The sequence below is a fragment of the Apteryx rowi genome, unplaced genomic scaffold (genome assembly GCF_003343035.1).
Source record: "Apteryx rowi isolate R43461 unplaced genomic scaffold, aptRow1 scaffold_241, whole genome shotgun sequence".
NCBI classification, from domain to species: Eukaryota; Metazoa; Chordata; class Aves; order Apterygiformes; family Apterygidae; genus Apteryx; species Apteryx rowi.
The window spans coordinates 1,039,234-1,066,947 of record NW_020448764.1 but is presented as its reverse complement, the minus strand read 5'-3'; the positions used below and the strand labels follow the sequence as shown (position 1 = coordinate 1,066,947).

At 45.0% G+C, this 27,714-nt stretch overlaps 1 protein-coding gene and 1 long non-coding RNA gene across 8 annotated transcripts in view; one reads left to right on the top strand and one right to left on the bottom strand.

The window, feature by feature from the left end:
• SLC22A3 (solute carrier family 22 member 3) overlaps positions 1 to 18,445 on the bottom strand; it is a 68,923-nt gene extending 50,478 nt beyond the window's left edge. The window contains exons 1-2 of one of the 7 annotated variants that reach the window (XM_026066444.1): positions 18,167 to 18,445; positions 17,907 to 17,993 (exon numbers count right to left, since the gene is read on the bottom strand). In XM_026066444.1, coding sequence (XP_025922229.1) covers positions 17,907 to 17,993; positions 18,167 to 18,228 — 149 coding nt within the window. In that variant the 5' untranslated portion in view covers positions 18,229 to 18,445. Of the gene's footprint in view, positions 1 to 17,906 lie in introns of all 7 variants that reach the window. The other 6 variants (XM_026066449.1, XM_026066446.1, XM_026066447.1 and 3 more) reach the window with 6 other exon arrangements.
• LOC112966401 lies at positions 6,131 to 12,364 on the top strand. The gene is made up of 2 exons (XR_003253592.1): positions 6,131 to 6,239; positions 10,121 to 12,364. It is a non-coding gene; the product is annotated as an uncharacterized LOC112966401 (long non-coding RNA).
• Positions 18,446 to 27,714: the final 9,269 nt, after the last annotated feature.

Genomic DNA, 27,714 nt, shown 5'->3' with positions numbered 1-27,714 from the left:
AATGAGGTTTTTGGAGACAGCAGACTGCCTCTGAAGGCTCCTGGCAGAGGGATGGCATGGGTTAGACCCTGGCTGAAAGGCTAGAAAGAAGGATGGGTCCCTGGGGCAGGAGAAGAGGCAGTGGATGGTGCATCCTTCAGCTCTGCAGGCAGCATTGACACTTGATGTCATGGCACTGATCCATGACCCTGCAGGAGCAAAAGTGTCTCTTCACTGAAGTCAGAAGTGTCCACAGAGTCTATCCAGCCACTATCGCTGCAGGTGGTGCCTTCTTGGAAGAAGCTGATGTCTTGAGCAGGAAAAAAAAGACACCAGAGGTGCAGCAGGGAATCCTGCTATCCCAGAAAGTATCCAGGAGAGGCATCTTACTGTCAGGAGCTGCAGTTCAGAGTATAATCCATGACACTAGCTGGGGCCAGACGTGCAGCTAGCGTTTATCTGGTGGAAGTGAACAGGGAACAGCCTAGCTTCCTTTTGTCACTCATTTTCTGAAAGGAGTAAACTAACACTCTGTGTGTGTGTGTGTGTGTGTGTGTGTGCACCTATCTTTTGGTTTTAAAAAAATTTCTGCAGTGCATCTCTGCCACAGTTATCCATACCAGGGTATGTGCATAGGGAGAGGAGAAAAGGGGATGTAAGGAGGAGTGCAGAGATAGAGGATGTGAGGCTAAGGAAGGCTGCCCTGCTCTAGGGGCAGGACAGAGACAAGCTATGGGTTGGGAGGGATACAAGGACGGTTCAGAGGCAAACTCAGCTCTGAAGGCATGCAGTGTGGGGCTCATCAGAGCCCCAGGATGTGGCCCAGCAGTGATCCACATCAGGTGGATGTGACAGGATCATGGGTGCAGCAGGCTCAGGGACCAATGTTGCTGATGGTGTGAGACTGCCATCTTGACAAAACACCCAAGAGGTGCTGGAGTTGAAGATTTGTATGTGGAGGCCTGATGCAAGACAAGGCCAGAGGCAAAGGTCAGTGGCCAGAAAACCTCAATTATGGGGAGTGTTTGCAGAAGGAGCAGAAATACAAGGCCCTGAGCTTGAATGGAGRCACAACACGTGGGCACCGTGACCCCAGGAACAAGGAGCAGAAAGAGGACAAGGAGGAACTGTTGAAAAGACCTGCAGGAGGCTAAGCACAAACACATCAGCCAAGCTGGCATGAAGGCAGCAGGCACAAAGTCGCATCTTTTTAACCACAAAACCTTCATCACATCACACTCTTCTGAGCCCACAGCAAGTTGTGAAGGGCTGAGTCTGCACAGGGGCTGCCTCAGCAAAAGAGGTTGAGGGAATGTGAACAAGAGCTACTGCTCATCCAGTGGCTGTCGCTTCCAGGTAGAGGTTATAAATGCTGCAAGTCAGCATTGTCAGCTCTTAGTGCAGGACTAATACTGTCACAACCTCAGACATCCTCAGGGACATGATTTTCCCAAGCTCTCTCATTCAGTCCATGTCACTTGGGCCATTTCCAGGACACTAGGTAATGTGTGCTGCCCACCTCAGTCATAGCAGCTATCTGGTACCATCTGAGGAGAGGGACAAGCAATCAGGTTCTGTGGCTGGCTGCTCACTGTAATCATTTAGGACACTGATTACTCCTGGTGCCAGCTTAGAAAACCTTGGCTCATTTCTTTGACATTTCTGAAACCTTTCAGTCATGTACAGCCTTTTCAGATATTATTCAGCTTCTCACTTACTGTGTGGCAGTTTTATATGGCAGATCTAGAGGCTGTTGTTTTGAACCTTTAAGATTATTTTTCCCATAATGTTGCAATAGGAAACAACAAATCCAAGAGTTCACTGTGTCTGGAAACCACAACATAATCATACTGCAGATAGAAGTTCAAAGTTCTTGTGTGCTGTCACCTGACTCCAACGTTTTTCTCTTAACAGTTGCCACCTGTAATTATCTGGGAACACACACAAATGTTACATGATGTTCTTGATAAGATCAGAGTTTGCAGTTCTGGAATGTATTTTTCCTCTGCTTTGTAATAGCCAAATTTGTTTCAAATTGGGCGCAAATTTATGGTCTGTCCCCAGTATTGCTTAGCTGGACAGAACACCTGCATGTGAACCGCTGTGGAGTATGTCCGCTCGGACAGAAGCATGGAAAGGAGTCTCTGGTGAGATTTACATATCCAGCTGGATCTACCCTGTCCAAAATCATCACAGCAGATGTTTTTTCCCCACTTGATATCATCCTTCCCAGATGTTTTGCTATCTGCTATTCCCCTTGTGCCTGTGGAGTTCAAGAAAACAATGTTTCTCATGAAATTAAGCTTAAAATGCAGCCTTTATGGTAAAATTAAAGAAACTGCATTAAAAAAAAATCAGTTCTAACAAAGCTTGTAGGTTCAAAATACAAAAATGCACAAAAATTAAACAAAAGTTGTGACCCAGATGAAGAGGTTGAAAGAAGAGAAGCTATGGTTTCAAAAAGTAGTATTTTTATTATGGTGAGGCATAGCCCAGATACCAGATGTGTCTGATGAATGGGAATATCTATGCCCTACTAGTAGCAATGGCAGACACGGAGGCTCATAGTACTGGATCAAAAACTGATGCAAAATGCTGAGCTGGCATAAATTTGCTCAGCTGATTATGGTTTGTCCAGAAAGTATTGAAGAGACCTTCTGGCAGTATTTATGCTGGCTGAGGTACCTCACTGTCTGCTGACTTGGATATCAGTTGTCATCCTGTGGCTGGCATTGAAACCAATGTAAAAACATAAAGTTGGCATATACCCTATGTCATGTGCACTAATTCAACAGAAATGTGTTTACCCCACATGATTCAGGTCAGCTGTGTGTGCTGTGTGGCCTGGGTACCAGCACTGGTGTTAATGGCTGTGGGACAGTTATGCTTAATTCTGCTGCAGGTCGCAGCAGAGACATATCCTGAAACCATGTGAAAAAAATGAGATTACCACGTCTTCTGCTGTAACCGTGGGAAATGCAGTTAAATATTAACATTGGTGTGAGGTAGCAACAGCCTGGGCTGACAAATCATGTAGTAATACATGTTTTATCACAAATATGACCATGAATGGTCAGCCACCTTGATGTTCTCCATTGGTATGACTCACTGCCCCCCCCCACCCACTTCCACTCTCAGGCACTTATGGAGATATATTTAATGATGGTTTAGGCTCAGAATTTTCTGGTACAGTCATAGTCCATTTATTCTTGTATTTAATCCCCATGGGAGCAGCCCAATAATTCAGAAGTCATTGGGATCCTCTTGCATTGAGTGAATGGCTTGCTCAATAGGAGAATCAAGACATACATTTTATGGGGTCACTCAGTCCAAAATACTTCACTATAGAATACCCAGTGCGCTATAATGTTATCTGTGCCACCAGCTCTGCAGCTCCAGTCTCAGGAAACCACAGTGGGTTCAAAGGGTCTTGATGTTGCCACCACTACGACAACTGGCCAAGCAGGTTATGGGGCAACTGTCTGTTCGTCAACTGCTCAGTAACACATGATCCACCTTACCACACACCGTTCCCACGTACACACACACACTCAGAGTGACCCACTACTGTTTCCATACTTGAATTTGTGGCTTCTTTTGTGAATGGTTCCTGCACTTTGTCCTTGTTTTTATCTTTATTTGACTTAGAAGCTAAGCTCCCACAGTCACTTAATTAACATATTTGACTTGGTGCCTTAGTTTCAGTCCACTGTGGACTGTTCTTCCACAGGGGAGCTCCCCTGGCTTCAGTTACCCAGTTACTCTTCACTTGAGAGCAGGCCTGGCTCCAGCCCTACAGTGTCCCTGCTCTGGATTTATGGCTCATCAGCATAAAGTGCAAAGTCCAAATGATTTCATTTCGCCTACTGTTTTTTTCAGATATAAAACACCTAGACTTTCCTATGGGTATTTCACTTCAAAAGCTCATGTGCTTCAAAAGCTGCTAGTTCAAAGAGGCGACCAGCCCTACAGATGTTCAATAGTGACAGTATGTTCCTACTCGAGTGCTCAGGCAACTTCCCACCCTGAACTGCCCCAAACAGTATGCCTAATGGTGACCATCACTGTCTCATCACTTCTCCCACTGGCAGTATCCACCGATTGCTTCTTTCCTTATGCTAAAGGCAGTTGTAAAGGCACCTATTACAGTGGGCAAGTGAGCACCTAAGCCTGCTGGGCAGCATGGCTCAATCAGAAAACACAGGTCCCTGTTTCCCAAGTCTTATTCCACACAGTATGTGTTTGGCTTCAGTGCTGTCTGCTAGCGAGTTTCCTTGCCCTTGGATCTGGACCTTAGTCTCTGACCAGCCCCTTTGGTCTAGTTAGTCCTACTGAAAATGCAGAAGTCCCAGGGATAAAATGAGGCAGGGCTGCCTCCATTCACCATGGATCTGTAGCATCCAGCCCTGATTTACCAGTGCTTAAAAGTTAAAAGCCCATCCGTTCATCCACAAAAGTTAGGCTTCTATGACCTGTTCAGAGTTAAGTTATTTATCCCTTTTACTACTGTTCCATGGCAGCTTTCTTTACCCCTGTAGGCCCTTGCATCTCCATTACCTCATTCTGTTTGCAGTTGTGGCATCAGCATGTTTTATTACCTCTCAGAGGTGCAGGCAGGTGCCCAAATGTCCATGAAACCAAATTACAAGATATCAAAAAACAAAAATTTACAGCACAGGTTAAGATATGGAAATGAAATTAAAGACCATGGGGCTCTCAGTTTCTCCAGAAGAKAAGATTTAAGAGCACCTACACAACAGGTAGTGTTGGATGCTCCATCCTTTATCATCTGGTTGCACCTTTACAGTGTCGGAGGTGGCAGACTTGAGCACAGGAAAGCTTCAGAGTCCTTAGCCAGACAAGCATGCCTATTCTCAGCTACAAGAGAGCTGAGTTTACAGGCAATTTGAACAGATGCACTAGCTTCATCCTGTCCTGTGCAGAGAGACTTTTTAGAAGAACAAATATAATAATATTTGTGCTAATAACAATCGTGTTTGTAAACAAACACTGAGAGCTGTGATACTTACTTGCCCAAAGATTCAAGCTAGGAGAATATGTTTGAATTCCTGTTGCATCCAGAAAAGTTATATTCAAATTCAGAGACAAAATGTCTTCTACTAAATCTGTTACACCGATTGCTCTCCCACTACCATTTTTCTAGGCCAATTTTAACTGCTTCACTGTTCTTTTTGTAATAAGTGCTGTGCATTTGATTCTAGGCTAATTGCATTCTGCCATGTGAAAAGAAATTTGTGATTTATAACAACATCAGATTAGATGGGTGTGTGTTCTCTTTTTACAGAAGTGCTAAAATGGTGCTTTAACTGATGATCTTGCAGGAAATATAAGAATAATCCACATAATGACATTTAAGTTGAAGTCTTCTGGTATGACGTAGGTGGGGAATTCTGTAAACTTTTCTCTTTCATTAGCCTGCATTCATTCTAGCAATATTAACAATTGCACTGTGATACCCAAGGAGCAGGATTGTCATAAATACAAAAAATCAGGTCTCATAAAGTTACATCACATCTTATCTGATAAAGGTTGTCTTGAGACAACCCAGAACACTAGGTAACAGTGTATTTTGCTGCCTCAGGGATCTAATAGGATTTCAGCGGTATCACGCCAAGGACAAGAAGTGCAGGTGGGGTCAGTGGGGTCTCAACGGAGGTTGAGGCAGGGCAGAGAGGTCGGTTTGGGGATCTCTGAGAAGCATCAGTGAGTCTTGAAGGACAACAGCAGACTCTGCACATGCCCTCCTGTTCCTTACCATCTTCCTGGGATCAGGACATTTTGCCCCAGTGCAGTCTTGCCTGGTGAGTCACAGACTCACCTTCCCCTCCACACAGCCACCTATCCCTCAGAGAAATAGCCCTTTCTCACCCTCCCAGTAGGACCCTGTGGGATAGGTGCGAAGAGGTGGAGGAAGAGAAAGGTCGGGGCCAGGGAAGAGCTCCAGAAAGCAGCAATTTCTGCCCCTTGCCATTGGGAATAGGGCTGAGGGCAGAGCTTCTGGTGGGATGTGCTGCTGCCTTGTCACCTTCCCCTTGTCCCAGCCTGCTGTGGCAGCAGCCGGGGGAGTGGAGCACCACTACCGTGCGGTAGGGCATTCCCCAGCCAGACCCCCACAGACAGCATGGGCTTGCCCCCCACTACCCCTTTTGCCCCGCCTTGTGTTAGGGGTGAGGTGCCTGGGGGGACTCCACTCCTGACATCCCACCATGCAGCCACGATACCCTGGCTGAGCAGAGCATGTAAGTACATGATTAATATGCACAGTCAAGGAATTAATTAAGCATTCACTCCCCAAGACCTTACAGCAAAATTAAATGCTTGCAATTAAGTATGCATTTAAAAGACTTGCTGAATGGGGCTGGTTCTAAGACCTTGTAGAAATGACAGTGTTTTTTTGACTTTCCTGTCAGCAAACCCAATTGCTCCACTGCTGCTGCTGCTTGCTTTCTCCTGTTTTTTTCCTCCTTTTCAAATTCACATGCTTCCTTTGAGCTGCTCTTCACCTGAAACCTGCTTAACCAGCCTCGACTCTCTTATTTGAGGCACTAAACAACTCTCAGTCCTGCAGGGCTGCCTGGTCAAAAGGAGCATATAACCGTAGGAGAGAAGGAATCAATATGTTTAAACTACCCAGGAGTAACTATGCCTGGACTAAAAACTGTGGAATAAGTACAATCTCATTCCTTGTTGTATAACTAAGGGTGCAACTACCCAGTAGGCTGTCTTTGATAGCACAGCTGGCGCAAGCTACCTTCGCTGCCAGCAAAAACATATGTTATACTATAGCTTCCATCCCCAGGCTCACTCCATCCTCCCTTGTTTATCAAGTCCCTCAGGCAGGATCTAGTTTTGTAACTACTTGTACTGCTTGAACCGCTTGTCTTATGTCAGGTCCTGCTGCCCTTAGAGCAGGTATCAGCAGTTCACCTATGGAAAGAAACATCAAACCTAGGACTTAGACTGCAAGTCCTTTGGGGATGGGGCCTGTTCATAAATGACTGTTCACAAGCAAGCTGAAGCACTGTGACCTGTGTGCTCCCCAGTCACATTGCTGGATGGGACTGCTGGCTGGGCTGAAATACAAGAATAACTGTTCATGGCCTGTGCTGTACCACCCCAGGGCTGGGAAGGCCCTATATATCTAGGTCCGGCCTCAGCTCAGAGGCTGGACATATTCACCCCCTCCAGACAGCTCTGCAAAGAGTTTTGTGAACCGTGTGGATGGGTGGGCAGACCTGGGCTGGAGAAAAAGCTCTGACAGATGTTAACATAACCCGTGTGTTTTCCCTGAAGTGCCTAGAACACCCTCCAGGCTGTGCAGCAGTAATAACAGCACTGTCTGAACGCCTTTGCTCCCCTTGGTAATTTGCTGTCACCACCCTCCGTGATAAGAGTGGCTGTGCAAACCCCAGGTGCACTGCTGGGTGATCTTGACATCTCCTTGGTGAGACAGAGCAAAGGAGCAGGACACAGGGAACCGTGGCACAGGTTAGCAGCGAGCCAAGTGGCCATGGCACCATTCCGGGGCTCCTCGCTCMCCCCAGCACCCCCCAGGGCCTCTTCACTTCCACCCCCCAGGAGCGGGATCATCCCCCTCCCCAGCCCCCAGCCCAAGCAGCCCCCTTGCGCAGAGCACGGCAGCAGGTGAACACCAAGCTGGGGGGCACAAGGGCTCAGCGGGGCTCCTGCCCCTCTCAAAAGCCGTGCTGCCCAGTGACTGTGGAAAGGACACGCTCAGAGAGCAAACTCTAGGAACACATCGCAGTCTGTGCCAAGGCAGAAGCCAAAGAGCGAGGACTGTGTACTGAGCCGTCTTTGACATCGAGGGAGCTACTCCTAGGTTGCACAATACTAAGTGGTAATTAATGTTTAATGAGAAAATGAACTCAAGCTGCAAATTCTGGATCTAGAAGCAAATAACCCCAAACTAGAGGGCTTTTGCCAAGTATAGTGTGATTATCATCTAAGAAAAATGTATTAGTCATGTGTAAGCCAACCATAAGATAAATTTTGTTTCCCTGCTATAAAATACGTTCTTGTGGTGTAAATAAAAACCATGTTCAAACATGTGTTCTTTCAACTAACTTAAGCAGGCTAAAAACAAGGTGTGTAGGCTCCCTCTATAGTCAGCTCTTAGCTCTTAGCTACCCAGCTCTCAGTGCTGGACCTAGAAAGCTCTGATCCCATGACACAAAGTGCTGATGCACTCCAGACTCATTTTGGCTGTTCAAATTTGCTTAAGCATTTTTTGACAGGCACCTTTCTTTCAGCAGAATTTGAACCAGATCATGTGTTGCTTGCCCACCCACAGTTGGCATAACAGCATAGCCCCGCCATGAGCTCAACTTTTTACACCCTAGTTAATTTGTCAGAAATGTCCTTAAGTGTCAACACCTAATCCAGATTAAATGTGTACTACTGGGTGCTCCAACTGCTAGTAACAGATCTGGGCACACTGTTGGCAGAGCACAACTATCCCACCCCTTATCTCGGGCCCCAGCTGACCACAAATAACTGACAGCGCCCAGTGCTGACCAGGAGGAACTAGGTGATAGTGGTTGCAACTGGTGAGGCCAGAAACAGGCATGAGATAAGCAAAAAGGTATCTTTTCCCCAACATGGCATAAGAACAACAAARAAAGGTATATCTCCACACCAAATATTGTATGACCATAAGTCAAACTCCATGCCCATAAATAGTGCTGCAGCCTAGAGCCCGTTGAGCTCTCCTGCATGGCAGTGGGCTGCACGGCAGTGAATCTCCCCTTGAGTTGGGACGCCTCTCAAGGTTACTTGCTGGGAGTTAAGAGAACCTCTGACAAGAARCCRTTGGAGAGGTAGGAAACTGAGACTCAGGCAATAAAAAATGTGCAGTAAGATTCGTTTGCTATGACTACACTGTATCGYCATCTTCAATAAACATGTTTGCAATAAACCCAGAGTCAATACCCTATCCCCACCCCACGATTGCACATATCTGCTTTTAATCACCATTATAGAATCCTGCTATATATCTGCATATATCTGGAGACACTTATCCTTCTCTATTGACTGCTGAGCAGGCCTGGACAAAAAACTCTAGCTAGATGCTCAGCTATTACACGGCTGAAATTAGCCAGGATGAATCCCTGCCAAAAGCTGCAGTTACACAAGACAGCCAGACTCCCCATCAGCACAGGGAAGATATCCTGCTGCTTCTCTCTCCTTTCCAGCTTCCAACTCCCAGCAGCTTCCAGCCTGTGGTCCTGTCCCTTCCCTTGTGTTGATTCTGCTCTTCCTGTGGCCCTGCACTGAGCCTGTACAACCTATTACTGCAGGATAAAACTACCTAGATATTTGCTAGGTTCAGCTTCTGCCTGCTTAGTGAGTTGACTCAAAACACGGAGTGTGGGACCAATGAGTGCCAGAAATGGCCTCAGCAAAGGGGATGGGGAATGGGACCTTCACACCGAGAAGCTGGACTGGCTTATCCTGTTTCATGTACCTGCACCCTAAATGTGCAGGCAGCAAATCCCAGCGGAAGTATAACTCACTATGTGTTTTGAGGTTTCCAGTGTTTCCCTATTGCATTTCTATGAACACAGTACATTCCTCTTCAGGTAGCATGTGGTTCTGACAGGTGGTGTCATGCCCAAAGCTCTCTCTTAACACCTAGCTGCTGTTATACCCACAGGTCTATAAGGTCTATACATACGCAAAAGCACCTAACCGAAATCATTACTAAATGACATGGATGAAAGAATTACTCACTAGAAGGAATTCAGTGCAGTAACAGTTATTCATGCAAGACAGCTGGTCAGAGAACACCTTAGGAGATCTCAATGGAAATTTCCATCTAAGGCACCTCAAGTAAATCGCTTTAGTGTAAGCCCTCAAAGACCTGAAAACTAATATCTCTGAAGAGTTAGTCTTACATTGCTCTGTCTCAGTTCTCTGTCTTCAAGAGCAATCTCACTAGAAGATGCCTTCAGATCTTTGGATGTCAGGGCTATTGTTTGACAGCAAAGAGTTATATATTATAATTGTTATTAGGTATTATTCTTATTAATGGATTAGATCTGTACTGTATCTTAATCTGTAATTTTTTAGAGCAGCATTTAAGGCTTCACTTCTTTCACAGGTCACCCAGCCTTGCAAGAACACATTTAAACTCAGGAGGATTCAGACTACARGAGCGCATAACAGCTGTTAGAACGCTGACATGTTTTAAAGTACGCAGGATGAGCCTTTACTACTATAAACTGAAGAGATTACTGATTATGCACAGTAGATATGTCACAACTGACACTTTTTTTCATTAGCTTGTCACTGTAGGGCAATATGGTTCTTCTATCAGAAGTACAGTGACCCTTTTCTGGAGGCTACCAGGCCGAGCCGTGTCCTACACCASGAAACAGAGCCAGACCAAAGGACCATTCTTTCAGAAGCTCCTTGCAAAAGTGGTTGCTGAGGAACAAGAATACAAGGAAGTTAACACAAAGTCCACTTTGGGAAAATTCCTAGTTCCCCTAAGATGACTGTTGCTGTACACAGGAGGGATTCTTGTCATGGTATTTTAGGACAGAGAAGATGTCAATAACAAAAACCTCTGGATGTCATGCAATGTCTGAAGCTACTCAGTGTTTGCTCCCTCATACCTCTGTACTACAATATTTTGCTACTGGCCATACAAGAGAATATCTAAGTGATGCTGGAGGGTTTCCAAGAAAAGGAACATCAAGCTGCCTTAGAAGCTGAGATACAACCTTCTGCCAGCATAACTGGGATATGAACAGAATAACTGTATATCATTTTTCTTGAGACTACGCTGGGGCAGAAGCAGGAAAAGAAGTAAAGTGCATTACCTGGAAGGTTTATGCCCCTATTGTTACATGCAACTTGGTTTGGCTAACACAGGCTTTAGCTGAGAACAAGTGCACCAAGTATCTGCAGTGCACTAGTATGTGTGCAGAGTGGATATAAGGTTTAAAGACTGTTAGTGCAGTGAGGTCTTTCCACTCTAACCCTGAGAGTCGCCCATATTCTGTTTCTGATATAAAACAGACATGAAGAGAGATAGGTAGGCAGTTTAGTTTTAAATGCATAAAGGTCTGGTTTTTTCTTTGTTGTAAAAGATGTTCATTGCAAAATAGCAGTCCCATTTCTGGTCCATCAAAATTTCTAGGTAGACAGTCATTGTAATACAATAGGACTTGTCATTAATAGCGCTTTAAAATATCACATTACCTATCACCTCTGCTTTCCTCCAAAGTTCATCATTTAGTTTTCTGCTTCATAAAACTCAGAGGTCACTGAGTGCTCCTCAGGGACAAGTTGACTCAGTGACACCAACATGCTCGGGGAGTCCCTTCAGAAGCATTAAACTAGCTACAAAGTTGTTTCAATTTGGTTAAGAAAATGGAATAATAAGACTTGTCTTCAGAAGATTTGCAGGCAGAAACATTCTTTAAAAGCCAAATTCTTTGCCCATAGATGTTTTTGTTCAAATCCACATTTTTGATGCTGAGCTACACTATACTGAATCTCTTCCAGTTCTCCATCATTACTTATATCAATTGACCCAAGCTAATTTTTTGCAGGGGAGATATAAGTTGGGAGGCAAATGGGGAACAATATGAAAGGATCTTGTGTAACCACAGTATGGGCACACACATAAGTCATTTCACTATGTAAAAGAGACTGAAGATTTCTTCATTGTTTACACATGCATTTATACATTAGCATTGTCTAATAAACAGACATGAAATAACTGTGAAGTAGTCCTGAGAGCAGGGTGTAGTTCAGTGACAGATGCTGTCTGCTGTCTCCCCATGGTGCAGGGCAGGAGCACAGATCAGGGAGAGGCAGCATGAGGCCCTGTGTTCACTTCCAGGGCTGCTCACAGACCCCACAGTGATCTCCCAGCTCCATGGGTGAGTGGCAGCCGTGCRTGAACCACAGCAGTTTGGTCTGGGCATCTCTGACTCAGAAGAGCCAGTTCATACTGCCATGGCTTGCCTGTATCCTTCTTCCTATTTGGGACACAACACTATTCTTTAGCTACTAATTACCCCAAAAAATCCTGTCCTGTTGTGTCTTCTTTGTGTTGTCTTCTTGTATGCCATCAAAGCAGCATACAAAGTGTCATCTATATTCAGTGCAATTTTGAATGTAAAGATCTTCAGTCATACATATACAGGGGAGAGGAGAACATTGCTTTCATAATATTTATGGCCTCTGTTAACTGGAAAATCACGGACAAAGGAATTTTTGCCTACCTTACAAGGTGCACTGACCAGCTGAAATGGCTGTAACCTAAGAGCCCACCTCTGGTATTTCAAGTGTATCATATACAAAACAAAATAAAAACTGAAGGCCAAAACTATCCCATATGAGAGCCAAAGTCTGTTTATAAATGGCATTAAGGAAATGAAGGTTTCTCTAGTTGCTGCAGGAGATACAACATGGCCTGGAACACGACAGGGCTCAGCTACACCGTCCCCATAGCCAGCTTCATTGGCAACCGGAGCACCATCCTCCTCAGCCCCTGCCAGCACGGTGGGGTCTGTGGATCTCCAGGGACATCCATTGTGGCTGAGGCACAGCTTGCTCCAGCAAAATCACTATTGCCTGTGCACCTTGAAGCTGGAAGCTGCTGGATTAGTAAAGGTTTGCTTTCAGTGTGCAACCTGAGCCTGACTTCTAATATAGTCAATCCTACAACTGGCTAGGGACTTACAACAAAGATTTATATGGATTAAAAACAGGGAAATTATTTTTCTTCCTGACAGGATCATACTGCAAGTTTGTCATCAGTCAGACAACAGCTATTCTCTTGATTCAATAAGTCAGTCATCAAAATGAGGCTWACACCCCCTAGCCCAAATTGAGGAATTGCACTTTTGGATAATAATCCAAACGGATAATAGTTCAAGTATGTATTCACTTATAATGAACCAGAAGCAGAGGAGAGGACTAAATTGTTAGATAATGAATTAACAATGGGAATGGTCTTTTCTTCTAAGGAAGCAATTGTCCTGAGCAGTTTGGAAAGTGAAAAATTGTACAAACTGGTACTAACAGTCTAACAGCCATTGTGAAACCTGAGGTGTAGTGTGACAGCTGTGAGCTGAACTATTTCCTCTGGTTATTTGATGTCTCATGATGATGATCATAGAACAACATTCATAATTGAAAGAGGAAATGAATGCTTTTAAAACTCGATTCAAAGCATTCATGAGTCACTTTTAATGGGGTGGACTGTGGTTCCTAAGCCCTAGTATTCAAAAGTTGTTGTAACCCAGGAATCCAGGGAAATGTCGTGGCTTTCTCCACATTTACAATCTCTCAATAGCTTCATATAAAATTTGTTCATTTACAAATGAAGAGATTTTTTTTTCTTTTATAGTGACAAACTGTAATCAGAGCTCAGAGTTTGAGATAAAATTTTAGCTCACGCACCAAGAATAATTTGTCTGTCTTTGGGATAAATTTGTTTCACATTAATTTTAACACTATTCAGATAGCCATAAATCAATTTCAAAATAGGAGTGTTTTTCCCAGATGCAGAAATAGAAAAAGTTGTTTTTTTCCTAAATTTTCTTTGGTCTCCATTTTTTCTCAGCTGGCTCTGTATATAGCTAGGTCTAGATTTTATTGTCCTTCAGCTCTTTTTTTCCAATAACAAATGTCATTGTGCCATATATCTGCCCACACTTTTTTTAGTTAGACTCTACACAAATTTTATGCTTTGTAACTGACCTTCCTGCGCATGTTTTCCAAATTTCATTCAGTAAAATGGTAAGAGAGGCTGAGACTGGAATTTGGATCAGTGAAGGTAACAAGGGGTGAACAAAGCTTCCTTCTATATGAAGGTTTTCTTCTGTGGAGTCAGTCTGTCTTGGAGAAATGTTTTTTTTTTTTTCTTCTAGTTTCAGAAGATATGAGAGCACCAATGGCCTATAGCCTTCTCCTCCCATGCTGAGCCAGGACCAAGAATCAGCTCTTTTGGATAGTTATTGCTATGGGTTCTCTTCTCTTTGCTGTCCTTTCCCCTCCAAGCAAAGGTGGAAAAACTATGGGAAGGAGGACAGCCTCATCCCATATTCCATCTGCAAAGCATCACACAATCAAAGATGGGAAGGCGTTCGTCCTGCTGTTCACTGCTTCCATGTTTTGTTGCTTGCAAACACATAGTCAGTTAGGTCATGCATGCCACTTTTGTGGAGAAAGCGGCTACCACAGTCCTAGCTAACCCCAACTTTTCCATGGACATGGACAAATCTGCTCATGGAGAAATTCATCTACACATGTATTGGATGGACCACCTTCCTATCCATCATAAACCATTAGCTTACTGACAGTGAATCAGAATATGTTGGAAGCTTCCTGCTTAAATRTCTTTTTCATCAGAAGATACCGATTTATCAAAGCAAGGCTTTCTGGCCACCTACTGGGTGCAGCTAAACCTTTGGCAGAAAACTCTGATAGGTAAAAGATGAGCACGACTGAAATGTCCGAATGGCTACAGCTAGTACCACAAATGTCCAACATCCAGTCTCCAGTCCTGGCACTGATTTGAAGGAAGAAGGTTAACACCATCAAGCCATTTTTTTGCTTTTCTTCACATACATTTTGAAAGATCTTGATATCTTTTCGTGTTAGAAACATATGTCAAACCCCCATCCACACCTTCTTTTAAAACAGAATTCTTGTTTTCTGACCAGTCTTCCAGTGAATCTGAAAGTATTCCATCCCTTTTCCCAGAACTGATACTTGGATAATGACGCACAGCTTATGGGAGCAAAGGAGGGCATATGCAGCAGCTACTCACCCAGACATGATAGGATATGAAACAGCAGTGAGCAGATCCCACAGCCATCAGAGTAGTCACTCCTCATATTATCTTTCAGCACAGAGCCAAATTAAACAATAATGTGAACTAGCAATGGCATTTCTTGGGAGAGGATGGCTAAGTGAGCCAACAGAAACCAGTACTCCCAATCACATAGTCAATTATATCTGAAATGCTCTCTCTCTGTCAGAACGCTGAAGAAATTTTTACTACATCTTATCACCCAAAAGTATGAAAAGACATGAGAGAATAGGGTATTGTTGCTGTTAGGCTAATGCACACACACACAAAAATGTTAAGGGTTTTTCAATTGCTCTACTCACTGGCACTCTGCCTCAGTTCACTATGGTCTTGCAAGCACCCAAGCGCAAAACTGCAAGCACSCAAGAGAGAAACAGAATCTCGTACCTAAAGAGAGTTGTGCTCAGGGCAAGAACAATCCCAGAAGCCTCAAATTTAGAAGTTGAAATGGGAAAAAGTCCCATGAATAATGTGTTTCCTGGATTTGAGATACCCATCCTCCACTCATCAGAAAACAGGAGTGAAGGAGTGCTAGTTTTTGCATGTTTTAGATTGCTACACTTCACTGTACTTGGGACAACTCCTGAGAATGTTTTAGATGCTTCAGGGGAGGTTTCATAAACCCTTTCCAAACACGTTACTCTTCTGAGGGATTAGACCTACTCTTTTACTTGACTTGACTCTCAGCACATTTCCAGGTGCTGACTTTGACATTCAGAGTCATAGGTGTTTTGGAAATCGGCACTGCCTGTTTCCTTAGACATCTCCTGAGGTCTCTGCTAACATGAAGAACTTGCCCCTCTGCAATTCAAAGCTGGGGCACTGAGAAGGGGCATTCCCAGGAAAGGGGTCCTCTGTTGGTCTGACAAGGCTCTCTTGGGCTGGCCTTTAGGACAGAGTCAAAAAATGTCTGTCTATTCAGGGTAATGACAGAAGGAAAGTTTGAGTGAGCTAATCTGGTGATGTTATTGTGGAGATCAGAGACATTTATTTTGGCTGGCATTTATTAACACGCTGTTTTTGTTAGTGGATATTGACTAATTTAAGGGTTATTATAAATCATACTACTAACTTAATATATATTTCTGTCAGCCAGAAAACAAATGCCTTTCCAGCATTCCAGTAAGCTTATTTCTTTGGAAACAATTTATTTCTGACTATCAGTGAGTCACAGTAATGCAGGGAATGACAAATAACAGGGATGCACAAGACCCACTTTGAGAAGAGCTCCATAGACAGCAAATGTTGATGAGTAAATAGGTAAAGATGACAGTTATTGAAAAAGATCCAAGTAGAAAGCTATTGTAGCTTTGAAAGATGGGTTGAAGAGCAACATCACAATGTTTCTTGAACTCATTAGCTAAGTCAATGACCAAAAGTGAGGGATGATCTGAAAACACAGGGCGAGGGAGTCCCCTGAGCCTGCGCTGAGATCAAAAATGCTCTGAAGGGAGGAGCAGATACAGACTTCTATTCAAAAAAACAGAGAAAAGAGGGACAGGGTCAGTCTCCAGCTTCTTCAAACTCTGACAGGCACAGGAGGAGTTACTGGAGCTCAGAAATGGTGCTGAAGCTCTCTCAAGGTGTTACCTCCTTTTTGACCACATCTCAGAAGAAAGCTGTCCTGTCTGTTGACTCTTGCTTCTGGGGCCTGGCAGCTGATTCCTAGCCACTGCAGACACCAGCAGTTGGTATCATACTGTAAGCAATGCCACAGAAACAGCATTTCTAACAAAACATTGTGGCAGCTTGGATGTCTCCTGCTTGGCCTGTCTCCACTGGTCTGTGCCCCAGAGAAGGGCCACACTGGGTGGAAAGGCAGTCCAAAAGAGAGTGAATGAGACAGAAAAAAAGCCAAAGAAGTGCCTTGGGAGGGGGAGGGTGGTTCCTTAAAAACATCACTGGGTATCAGTAATTCACTCTTCAGATCACTCTTCAGTTGCTAATAAAGCTTTAACCTCCATGCACCTGAGAAACCACTTGGGATCAAATCTGAAAGAAAACAACCATTTTTTTATCCCAGGTAACTCATAAGGAATAGCAGCCAGCACAAGCCTCTGTCGCAGAGTCTGATGTTCAGCTATGGTTTTGCACAGTTATCCCCTAAGGCTTTTTCCTTTTTTTTTCTTCCCCTTTGCATGTTTGGCTGTAAATTCAGCCTGCTAATTACTGTTCTCGTCAGCTCAGTCTCTGGGATTCTCACGGCCTTTGCACTGATCTACACATGGATGGTGATCTCTCCCCTGGTACAAGGATTGGTCAGCAAGGGAGGCTGTCCGACAGATTACATCCTGAGTTAAGGTTGCTTGCAATTACATTTTCTGGTCAGAAACCCATTGGTTTAGAAGTGGGCTGACCCCAGCTGGTCCCATTCAGTCTTTAAGAAACTGTGTGCAACAAGAGCAGGCAGTGATTGCCAAACTGCACCTTTATGCTTAAAAGACAATATTTGTGACCCAGACTGTGTTTTCTTTTCTGAGCTGTCTGTCTGAGGGATTACAGGCCTACAGACTTTGGTATAAAGCCTAAATCTTATTCTCGGAGAGCTCTCATCAGCTTGGACACATAACTGGAACAATTAGGAGGCAGCTCTAAAAATTAGGGAGTGTTCATAGTTGAAGGGTCACATGTTAAAATTAAGGAGAAAGTCCAGAGACAAGAACTGAAAACACTGAAAAAGCATATGAAACTTTTCCAGGAAAAGTAGCAAGTCATTCTGTAAAAGGTGACACTTGTGTTTCACAGACTTTGTGCCAAAGTGTTTTTTGCTGTTTTGTTTCACGTCACTGGGGGGGGAGGAAAGCTCTATTCCCAAACCTTATAGGAGGAGGGTGATGGAGGTAAACTACTGCCCGTAGTCTATTTTCTTTTTCAATTCAGTTCTTAGGTAGAAGGAGTGAGAGGAAGAAAGCAATCTTTGCCCTGTGTTAATGAGTGAGGGCCTGATACCTTTGACAGCAGGGGTGAAGTCCCCAGCTGACCTCTGGAGGATGAAAAGTCAGGATTTTTCCTATTATTTACATCATAGCATGTTACATCAACAGCCCCTCACCTCAGCTCCGCCACATGGCCGTGACTGCGTTGCTCTTGATTCACATCCAAGCAGAACAAGCTGCATTTCCTAGAAGTACAATGCAGGCTGGCACGTAAGGATGATACCGATCAGCTCCTACRCAAGTCCTCAGCCCATGCTTCAGCCATGTCCCGCTTTACAGCACAAATCCCCACATGTACACCATGCTGCAAGAGCCTGGCTAAACCCAGGGGCTCCACATAGTTTTAGCTGGTGGGAGCTAAGTTTTCCCCACTCACCAAGCTAATATAGCTTTTTCATCATGCCTCWTAAGACTTCTCTTTGCAATTGCAGAATTCATTGGCTTAAACTATTGAAGGACCATGGGAATTGTTTACCAGCTTGCCTTTAGTGTGGGACTCCTCGTCCTCGCTGCTGTAGCTTATGTGCTTCCACACTGCAGGGGGCTTCAATTTGCTGTCACTCTGCCCAATTTCTTCTTCCTGCTCTGCTACTGATAAGCACGCCTGGGTTACAGATCCCAGCAGAGCAAAGCCCAACAGATACAGTCAGGGGACTGTAACTGGGTGTGGAAGCTTCTTTACAGAGATTGGACTTAGTGCTACGCATAGGGTTTCAAAGATGATATCTCATCAGATCTGGCATTTTTCTGTTGTTTCATTCCCACTGCCCAGGGTTTTAGTGTGAATCACCTAAGAGCAAGGAACTAGCTGCAATATGCAGTACCACATACTTTATAGGACTGCAGTGCTTTTGGTCACCAAGCTGAGTATGGGGCAGCTTGGTGACCAAAAGCACTGCAATCTTATATAGCAAAGGCAAGTAGGTTTTCTTCTCTTTAGCTGCTTAGGACCCTAACAGATTATATTTGGGAAAAAGGGCTTGCAAAACTATCCAGCAGACAGGATAAATTCTTCCTTTAAGGAGTATCAGTAAACCCACCAAACCTCATTACTGAAAATTCCAAGGCTTCTTTATTTATTGTTTGTTAAGATGTTGCTTCATGTCATGGAACAACCTCACACACGTCTGCACAGACATGAGGACTGCTTAAATAAGTCCTCGTGTTTCCTCTTCCAAAAACTCTTTGGAGAAGTTATTTTCTCATCAGTTTCTTAACTGGCAAATGAAAACCTGATCCTCTCATTAATCCATAGGAAAATATTCACTGCAGATCTCACCACACTCTCCCTCAGCCACTCCAATCTCCTGTCCCTCCGTCGCTTTTGCTCCTAGAGTCTGAACTCTGAAGATTAAAAACAGAGAAAAGCTCAGACCTTCATTTCTAGATCTGTTCAGGACACCTCAGATAAGAAAACACACATTCATTCTGATGTACACTTGGTAAGGGAAGGTTATTGCAACCCAAACAGAGGATGTTTCATTCAGTGCCCTAAATCGTCATCACTGATTTAAGCCTAGTTTGCTCCTGACCAGCTGCAAATTTCCGTTCTTTGCAGAAACTCTCTCCCAAAAAGTCTGGCTTAATTTGCACTCTGTTCTCTGCCTAGGTTCACCAGCTCTGTCTTGTACCAGGCGCTCATCATACACATGGGAATAGCTGTTGGGAACATTTATCCAGATTTCTTCTATTCTGTTCTTGTTGAGTTCCCAGCCTCCTACATCCTCATATTAACAGTGGGTTGCATTGGCTGTCACTACCTGTGGGCTGTGGCAAACGTAATGGCAGGTGGTGTTTGCCTTGTTACAGCATTATTCCCAGACAGTGAGTCATTCAGATCTCCTGGTGAATGAACTGACCCGCCACCACCATCATTTATATCATTTAATGAGAGGTGTCTGAGAAAGGTGGGTGAACTAAATTTTCAAAATGGCATCAAATCAGATGGCAAGGCGGCAGGTGCTAGATCACAAGGCATGCCATGAAAAGGCTGCGATTTTTGTCTGGCTTACAATTTGGATTTGAATGCACGTCAGGATTTGCACCCAAAAATCCTCATGTTTTCTGATTCTAAAAAGAAAAAAATTATGGACACACACTCAAACGCCATCTTGGTAAGTGCTTTCTGCCTGTACACATCAACAGTGCTACTGCCATAAATGTGAGATGTTTGGCAACTACAGCAATAGACAGTTGGCTTTTATTAAGCTGAGTATGCTCCCCATGGCCATGGTCTCCAAGAAATGTGTCCCTTAAGGGCCAATGAGTAAAACATCTTTCCCAACCTTTTTCTTTATGGAATACAATAACACTGAAACCACAGAAATAATAATGCCAAACAACTGTCAGTTCATGGCAGGGGGCAAGGACAGAGCCACAAAATATAAGGGACAAATGCCACAGGCAAAGAAAGGGATAGAGTTCATTTTGTCCAAACAACTGGGAATTGCAGGTGTTATACAAGGGCCTGTTGTGCTTTGCGGGGGGAGCACTCAGGTGGGAATCCTGGGCTCTGGGGCCCTGTATCCAGCAGTGCTGCTACATGCATAGGGGCACAGGGAGGGACAGCACGGGGGTGAACGTCTGGCACCACGGACGGGCACTGTCAGTGAAGGTGCTGCTGCCTGCCCAGGATTGAATGTCAGCCATCAGTCAGCAAGGCACTGTCAGGGGCTTGATGCATTCCATGTTAGCTAAATGTTGGAGAAGCTCAATGCTCTGTGTACACTAGTAGCTGAAATAGCTGAAGCCACCATGCAAGGTCAGTTTGGGATTAACAACCCCTGTGGTCCCCCAGGGTTTCCAGGAGACTGACTGTAAGTGCAGTGCTGAGATAGTCATTTATTTGCAAAGTTATCTGAGTCTGCAGGTGTGAAAGCACACGCTGCAAGAGAGAGGGACAACACAAACTTGTTCCAGCCTGGAGGCCATCAGAGGCTACTGGCTACTGTACAAAAGTACAGAGTATCTTGCAAAAAAGCAGCTTTCAATTACCAAAAAAAGCAGCTGTCTTCTGTTTACTTTTATTGCAAGCAGGAAATGGCATATTGCATAAGATTTTGGTTAATGCCCTGGACTACCCCAAGAAATAATTACTATGGATCATTGATTTCTCCTTTCTGTGACGGGAACCTAGCAAAGTCTCAAGTCTTTGTTATTTGCTTGATTCACAGGACAATTATAAATTGCTTATTGAGTGAAACAAGAACATGCTGATATGCTGTCCCCACAATAGTACCTGAACGTAAAATTAATCTTTCCTTAATTTAATCTTTAATGCTGTTTTATGTCAAGAGCTGAAAAAAAGCAGATTTGTATTCCAGCCTTGATGGGTGCAATGTCTTTCCAGCTCTTTATTGGCTAAAAATGATCGCAGCTTACTTGGGCAGGATGGGAATTACCATTACCATGCTACAAAATTGTTTGCCTTGTAAATCCTGAGCTGTATCCCACATTTCTTAGGTAAGTGCATAATCTTCTATTAATAATGCTTTCAGCCAAAAGCTCTAGATGTTTCTATTTACTCATTTGAGGCTATCATATATAGCAGAGCCCCTGTTTGCATCTCAGAAATGCTTGCAACAGAAAAAGATCACTTGTCAAACAGCAGAAATGTAGTTTAAAATTAATTAGCAGTTAGAGAGACAGCTCACATACAAAGTGAGCACAAAACAGGTGGTTTTTAAACGGAGCCAAGACAGGGGAAAGCTGCAGAGCCGGAGAGCACGGCTACGCTGGCAGAAACAGGGCAACTTGACGTGGGAGGCGACGGAAAGGCATCAGCACTGGGGTGAAAAGAGAGCAAAAGGGAGAGACCTCAAGAGGGTAACTGAAGGCTATGAATGAGGGGAAGGAGCCTGTGGCTCATGCACTGCCCTGACAGAGGAATCCTGTGTGTATAAAATGCACATTTTGAGGGTGGAGAACAGCTGCTCGGGCAACCTGCCAAGAGCACTGCAGGTATTGCAGGAGGCAGTGGGCGTCCGCCTGAGCCTGGCCCCTCTGCCCCTCAGCACTGGGCACTAAGGCAGCAAGTTCCCTGGGGGTATTTGACAAACTTTTCCAGACTTTCTCCCCTTTAAAAGCCCTTTATTGTGTATCTGTTAGAATCTATTGTTGGTTTTTGTTGTAGTCATGTAAATATAGGAGATTGCTGGTTATTAACTCATCCTTGGGTAGCTTTATCAGGCTCTGAACTGGACTGCACAGTCTAATGAAGATCCACAAATATGTTGGAGCCAAAAATAACAGAGAGGGAAGGAGCGGAGGTCTGTTTCACATGCAATTTGAAAAGCGTTGATCCAGCTATGGGCTGTTCAGTACAGCAGCATGTACCCTGAGAGACTGCTTTCATATCTAACTGAGTCTTCCCAGTCACAGCTGGACCAGTTGCCACAGACAGGGCAATACCAGCAATGTGAAGGTGACTTCTGCACTCCTAATCTCATGCAACGYAGAGCCTTTCTGCAGGAAAGCACTCCAGCAGAAAGCACGCAACCTGTTAGGGCACCACGGGGCTGAGGGAAGCAGCCCCACAGCACCCGAGCCAGATGGGCAGGGTGACAGCCACCAGAGCTGACCACTCCCAGCAATCGCTGGCAAGTCCCCGGGGACAGGGCAGGAGGAGGTTGAGACAGGAAGGCATTTTGGCGAGCTGGGATCRGGGTCCAGATCAGCGAAGTGCCTGGCCAGGCACGGGCACCACTGCTACCCTGCTGCCACTCTTGAGCTGGCTATCATAACTGTGCAAAGTAAAGCTGGGGAACAGACCAGTCAGTCATGACTCCCTGCCTAAAATTTACCTGTCCCAGCCTAACTGTGAATGGTGCCAGTTGAGTTATGCACGTGTCTGAGAGTGCTTACAGGCTAATCCTCCTGTCTCTTATTTGTCTATGCAAGTAAAAAGACCGTTGATGTGTTCAAAGACACTCACATCCAATAGAGACAAAGTCGGCTGAGGCACATTTTTAAATTTTGAAAAAYGATGCAGAAAAGTGGTCTGTGGTTTCAGTGCTTTCTCTTTTTGACACAATTTACATACTCTGGAGCAATTCCCACAGTTAGGGAATAATTTCATTGGCACCAAGGGATCTGCTCCCATTTGTAGGAGCTGATGTGTAGCCAAAAGACATTTGGCCTAGTAAAAAATTGGGTGTGAGGGAAAAGGGTTGGACAAAAGAGAATGAGGAGAAAGAATAAGAAAGCAGGCAGMCAATCTCATCCCTCCAGAAGCTATCCAGATGCCCCTGTGATCAGCTTGTTGTCCATCTGGTCCCTGAAACATTCTACATGTAGCTGGTAACACAACCTAGCCTTACCTTTGCTCTGGGTGATGATACTAGCTGCTTCTTGCTAGCACTCTGCTCTCCCATGCTTTGGACTGGAGTATGACTTTCAGTAGCATTTGCCCTAGGAGGTGACATGGCTGCTCCCATAAAAAGCTACTCAAGTAGAGGCATAACACAATCTCCTGAAAATTTGCAGCATCCATTTGTTCAGGGAYGAGCTGTATTGTGGGAGCTGAGTTTCTTTAGGGCCACATGCATGAGGCACACAGCAGCACTGAGGAGATCATTTGTGCCAGGCATCACCCTCAGTTGCTCCAGGCTGTGCTGGCTCCAAGCATCAAAATAGAAAGCAGGACATGCATCCCTCCAGAGTGCTGAATGGCCACCAGGCTGGCATGGAAGAAAGACGGCCCACCGAGAGATGTCAAGAGCTGATTTTGAGTGGGAGAAACAGCCTGAGACAGTGAACCAGAAGATAGCAAGAAGGAGGAAGGTTGTGCTGAGATCAAGGAAAGGGATTTGGAGAAAAAAGGGGGAGGCAGCCTCAGAGTGCCAGAGCAAGGAACATGTCAGAAGAAGAAGGCAGGAGAGGAGCTCATTAAGAGGGATGGCAGTGGCAGGAACAGGGGAGGAGGCTAAGGTCGGGGGCTTTCACCTGCCTCCCTGGCCTCCAGGACAGTCACAGGAGGCCTATGGGGGGCAGGCAGTAACAGTGGGTTCAAGAAAGGATTTGGCAAATTCATGGATAATGGATCCATAAACAGATACTAAAGGGAATAGGCAGGACTCTGCCCACTGGCATGCCTAATCCAGTCCTTGTGATTACAAGGGAGGTGGTTCAGGGCAGGTGGCTGGTCCCAGCGCTGCCTCTAAGGGCCGCTGCCAGACAGACGGTCGCAGCTAGGAGAGCCCTGGCACTGAGCCTGTAGGGCATTTCACATGTTCCTGCTGCTTGGCGGGAACAGAAAGCATGAGTACAGGGGGATGCTTGAAGGGCTCCGGACAATGAACTGGAGGCGAGGTGGGTGTGCTACCCAACTAAGAAGGCTGTGGTAGGTAATTCAGAAGCAGGAGTCAAAAAGCTATTAGATTAGAAGACTGGAAGCGGGGAGGGGAGCAGAACAGGATGGAAATAGGATTAGGAGAAAAAGTTGGAGCAGGAATGGGAGAGGAACAAGTTGGAAATGGACCAGTTAAAAGAGGTCCCTCTAAGTCCAAATGGGCAGTGGAGACACTAAATCCCCTACAGGGCTGGCATGGGTCCATAGAACCCTGAGCCCCATCATTCTTTTGCTCCTGTACAGTCTGGGGCTCTGCAGGAAGGGTCTGGCCAGAAGGGATGCTAATGTGGTGCAGGGCTGAACATGAGGAGGTTGTTTCTAGGAAAAGTTCAGAAGTCCATACATGCAAATACACACCCAGATGTTACTTTGGAAACCACTTAGCGTAACAGGTTTCTACATTAGGAAATCACTGGTATGATTTTCAGATGGGGGTGTAGCTGCAACAAGGCCACAGAAATTCTCCAGATTCCTTCTTTTTCTGCTGTTCTTTAAAATAACCTGGTGTCATTTGAAAAATTGCCAGTGATAAGATATCCATTAAACCAAGTTTTTTATTATTTAATCACATGGATTATTTAGTGGGTCATGCTATTAGCCATTGGGCGCATCATCCATCTTTTCCTTATTCCTTCCTCAGGCAAGAAAGAAGCAAAGAAAAAACGATTTATTTCCATGTTCTGACTTCAGAAGTTTACCCAAATAAGGACCAGTTTTCCCCTGAATCTTCCTTTATTGGTGTAGTGAGACATAAAGAGACCCACAAAACAGCCTTAGCAAGCCCAGCCCACACCCCACCTAGCCCCAAAGCAGTGCTTAGGGAGAGAATACAAGAGCAAGACAAATTTACAGTGATCTTTTCCCCAGTTTACTCTCCAGCTGCCAGCAGCTTAGACAGTTTCTGTAGCAAAGGTCATCATTTTGTATTTCTGTTTCACAGTCCCTCATGGACTGTCCTTCCATGAATTTTTCTGTTTTCTTCTACTTTCTTTCTCCTGAACACATTCATACTTCTGGTGCCCCAGAGTATCTGGCAGCAACGACTGTTACAGCATGAGCACGAACTTCATGGAAAAACACTTTCTTCATCTTGTCATAAACCTAAAAATCTCTGTGAGCTGCTCACTCACTTTTCTGTAGTGAGCAGGAGTGCATTTGGGTTCCCAAGTCACCCCCTCCATGCTACACATGATTTTGCATGAAAGCAAGCATGTAGATAGTAATGGATTTACTGTCACAATTYCCCCTACTCTCCTTAAAATCTTTGCCCCCATCAGTGTATTGCCAGGTGTCTATGGACCTCTGGGACTTCACAGGGCAGTGTCTGTCTTCAAGCAGTGAGCATTGCTGCTGCCAGTCACCCACTTTGGGAGCCTTGGGCATCCAGAAGCCTCTCTTTATTTCTCCTACTTTAATTCTTTCTCTTTCAGAGAACTAAGCACAAAAAATAAACACTTCCAAGCCCAGACTGGCTTTTAAGCTTTGGCATCCTTTAATTTTACTGCAAGTAAACATGTGGATATTAGAAAAGCTGGAAAATGGAAAGGAAGGCAAAGAGGAGTTGAAGGCAGCAGAATCTCAAGCTGTGGGGGGGTTGTTTGCAGCTATGACAGAGTTAGGGATCAGTGACCTGGGGGGGAGCCCCATCCCGGACACCAACTGACAGCAGCATGAACAATAACAGGACACAGTACCCTTTTCATCAAAGAAAATTCATGCTTGTGTTTGTGCCCAACTGTTTTCCTAATGCCGTGTTTTTGGCTTTTTGTATGGCCAAACTCCAAAATAGCTGTAAAGGGTAAGGGCTGAAGGGGAAGATGAGCCGCAAAAGGATCTGGCTTTCTAAGCAGTTCTCCATCAATGACGTGTTGGAAAATCGCTGCTGTAGGGCTTTTGGAGCTTCAAGGGTCCTCTCCATAACCCCTGGCAACCACTTATATGATTCACATTATATTCATCAGCTTGTGCATGCACAGTACAATCTGTGGCTTTGAGTGTGTCTCCTGACCAGTCCCAGTTCTGGGAAAAGGTCTGATTTATTTATATTAAAAAGATTTCCTGAATGCAGGGTCATGCAGTGCCATACAGTAGGAATAGGACTTGAACAAGTTGCAAGTAAAATCTTGTACATAAACATTTTGATCACACAATAAAAGGGGAGTTGGAAACCATAGAAGCTTTGTAGGATGCGATTTTCTGCCAATACCCTGCCACAGGCACATACACACAAGAGCACCTTGACAAAATGATCATGTTAAGATCATACTTTGCAGACACTAAACTTTGATGAGTCTCTGATACTCTGTCAAGTCTGTGGTCTTATTTAACAGGATAAAACTAGGAACAGAGTYGCCAAATAATAGCTATGCTGGCATGTTGGTGCTGACAGCAATAACCAAGGACAGAAACAGCACTTAGAAATTGTTGCCCTGGACGACATCTGCAGCTGGGCTGGGGGGAGACGCTAGGGAGAAGACAAGAACCTTTACATCTGACAATTACAAAACAAAGAGCAAACTTTTCCAAAACCCAGTTACTGGAGGCTAGAAGGTACCCTGAAACATGGAGATTTTCGTATTTTTTTTCAGGCACAATCCTTACACCGTGATTTTAATTGGCTGGGCTAGAGGCAGGGTCTTCTTAAAAGGATGAGTCTTCATAAAAAGCCAGTCTGCTATTCATTAACCTGGACACAGCCCTGTTCAGGTGCTTCCCAGCTTGCCCAGACCAGTCCCTGACCCACAGCACCAGGGCTGCCAGCACCAGTCTGTCACACCACTGAGCTGGTCAAGCCCCAGTGCTATTGTTGCAGCCGCAGGAGGAGATGAGCTTCAGCTGTTATTGAGGAGAAGGGAAGCTGGCAAATCACCATTTTATCTAAGGCAGGATGTCAGGCAGCTCATTGCATAGCCCAGATGAGTGGAGATCCACAGCCTCCCTTCCTCCTCCCCTGCTCCCAGGCCACAAAGGCTGCTTTGGCGTTTGAAGAGCAACCATGTGCAGCCAGACCAGATTTGATAAGCTCTGTTGACTTTCCTAACTCCAAGAAGAAATACATGAATTAATGAGGTGGCCAGCAAGGAAATCAAGGAAACACAGTTGCCTTCATGTTCAGCAAGGGTGCCAGCAGGAGCAAATGACATTATAACCAAGAGGTSACCGCAGAAGCTAAGATACACCTGAGCCTGCTGCCTCTGTCATTCCAGCTGCAGCAGTAGTGGTGCTTACGGAAAGAAACTTGCATGACACTAAAGGGTTTTGAAGCAAGTACTAGTTCTGTAACTACCCAGGCCAAAGTTATCTCACTGGAGACAYGCACAGCTGGTACTGGATACATACATCCCCGGCAGACCAGACTTTAACCCTAACGCTCCCTGGGGAGGGGGACTCGGCCCARTCCCAGCTGAGAAGTCCTGCAGGGCCCCAGCCCAACACCAGCCGCCCCGATGGGAGAGCAGAAGTGTCCCCTCCAAACACACACTGAAACACTGCCCTGCCCTGCACCAGCCCTATCCTAGCCCTCCAGCAGAGCAGGATCTGGCAGGCCTCAGCTCCCTACCTACCTATAAACCCTG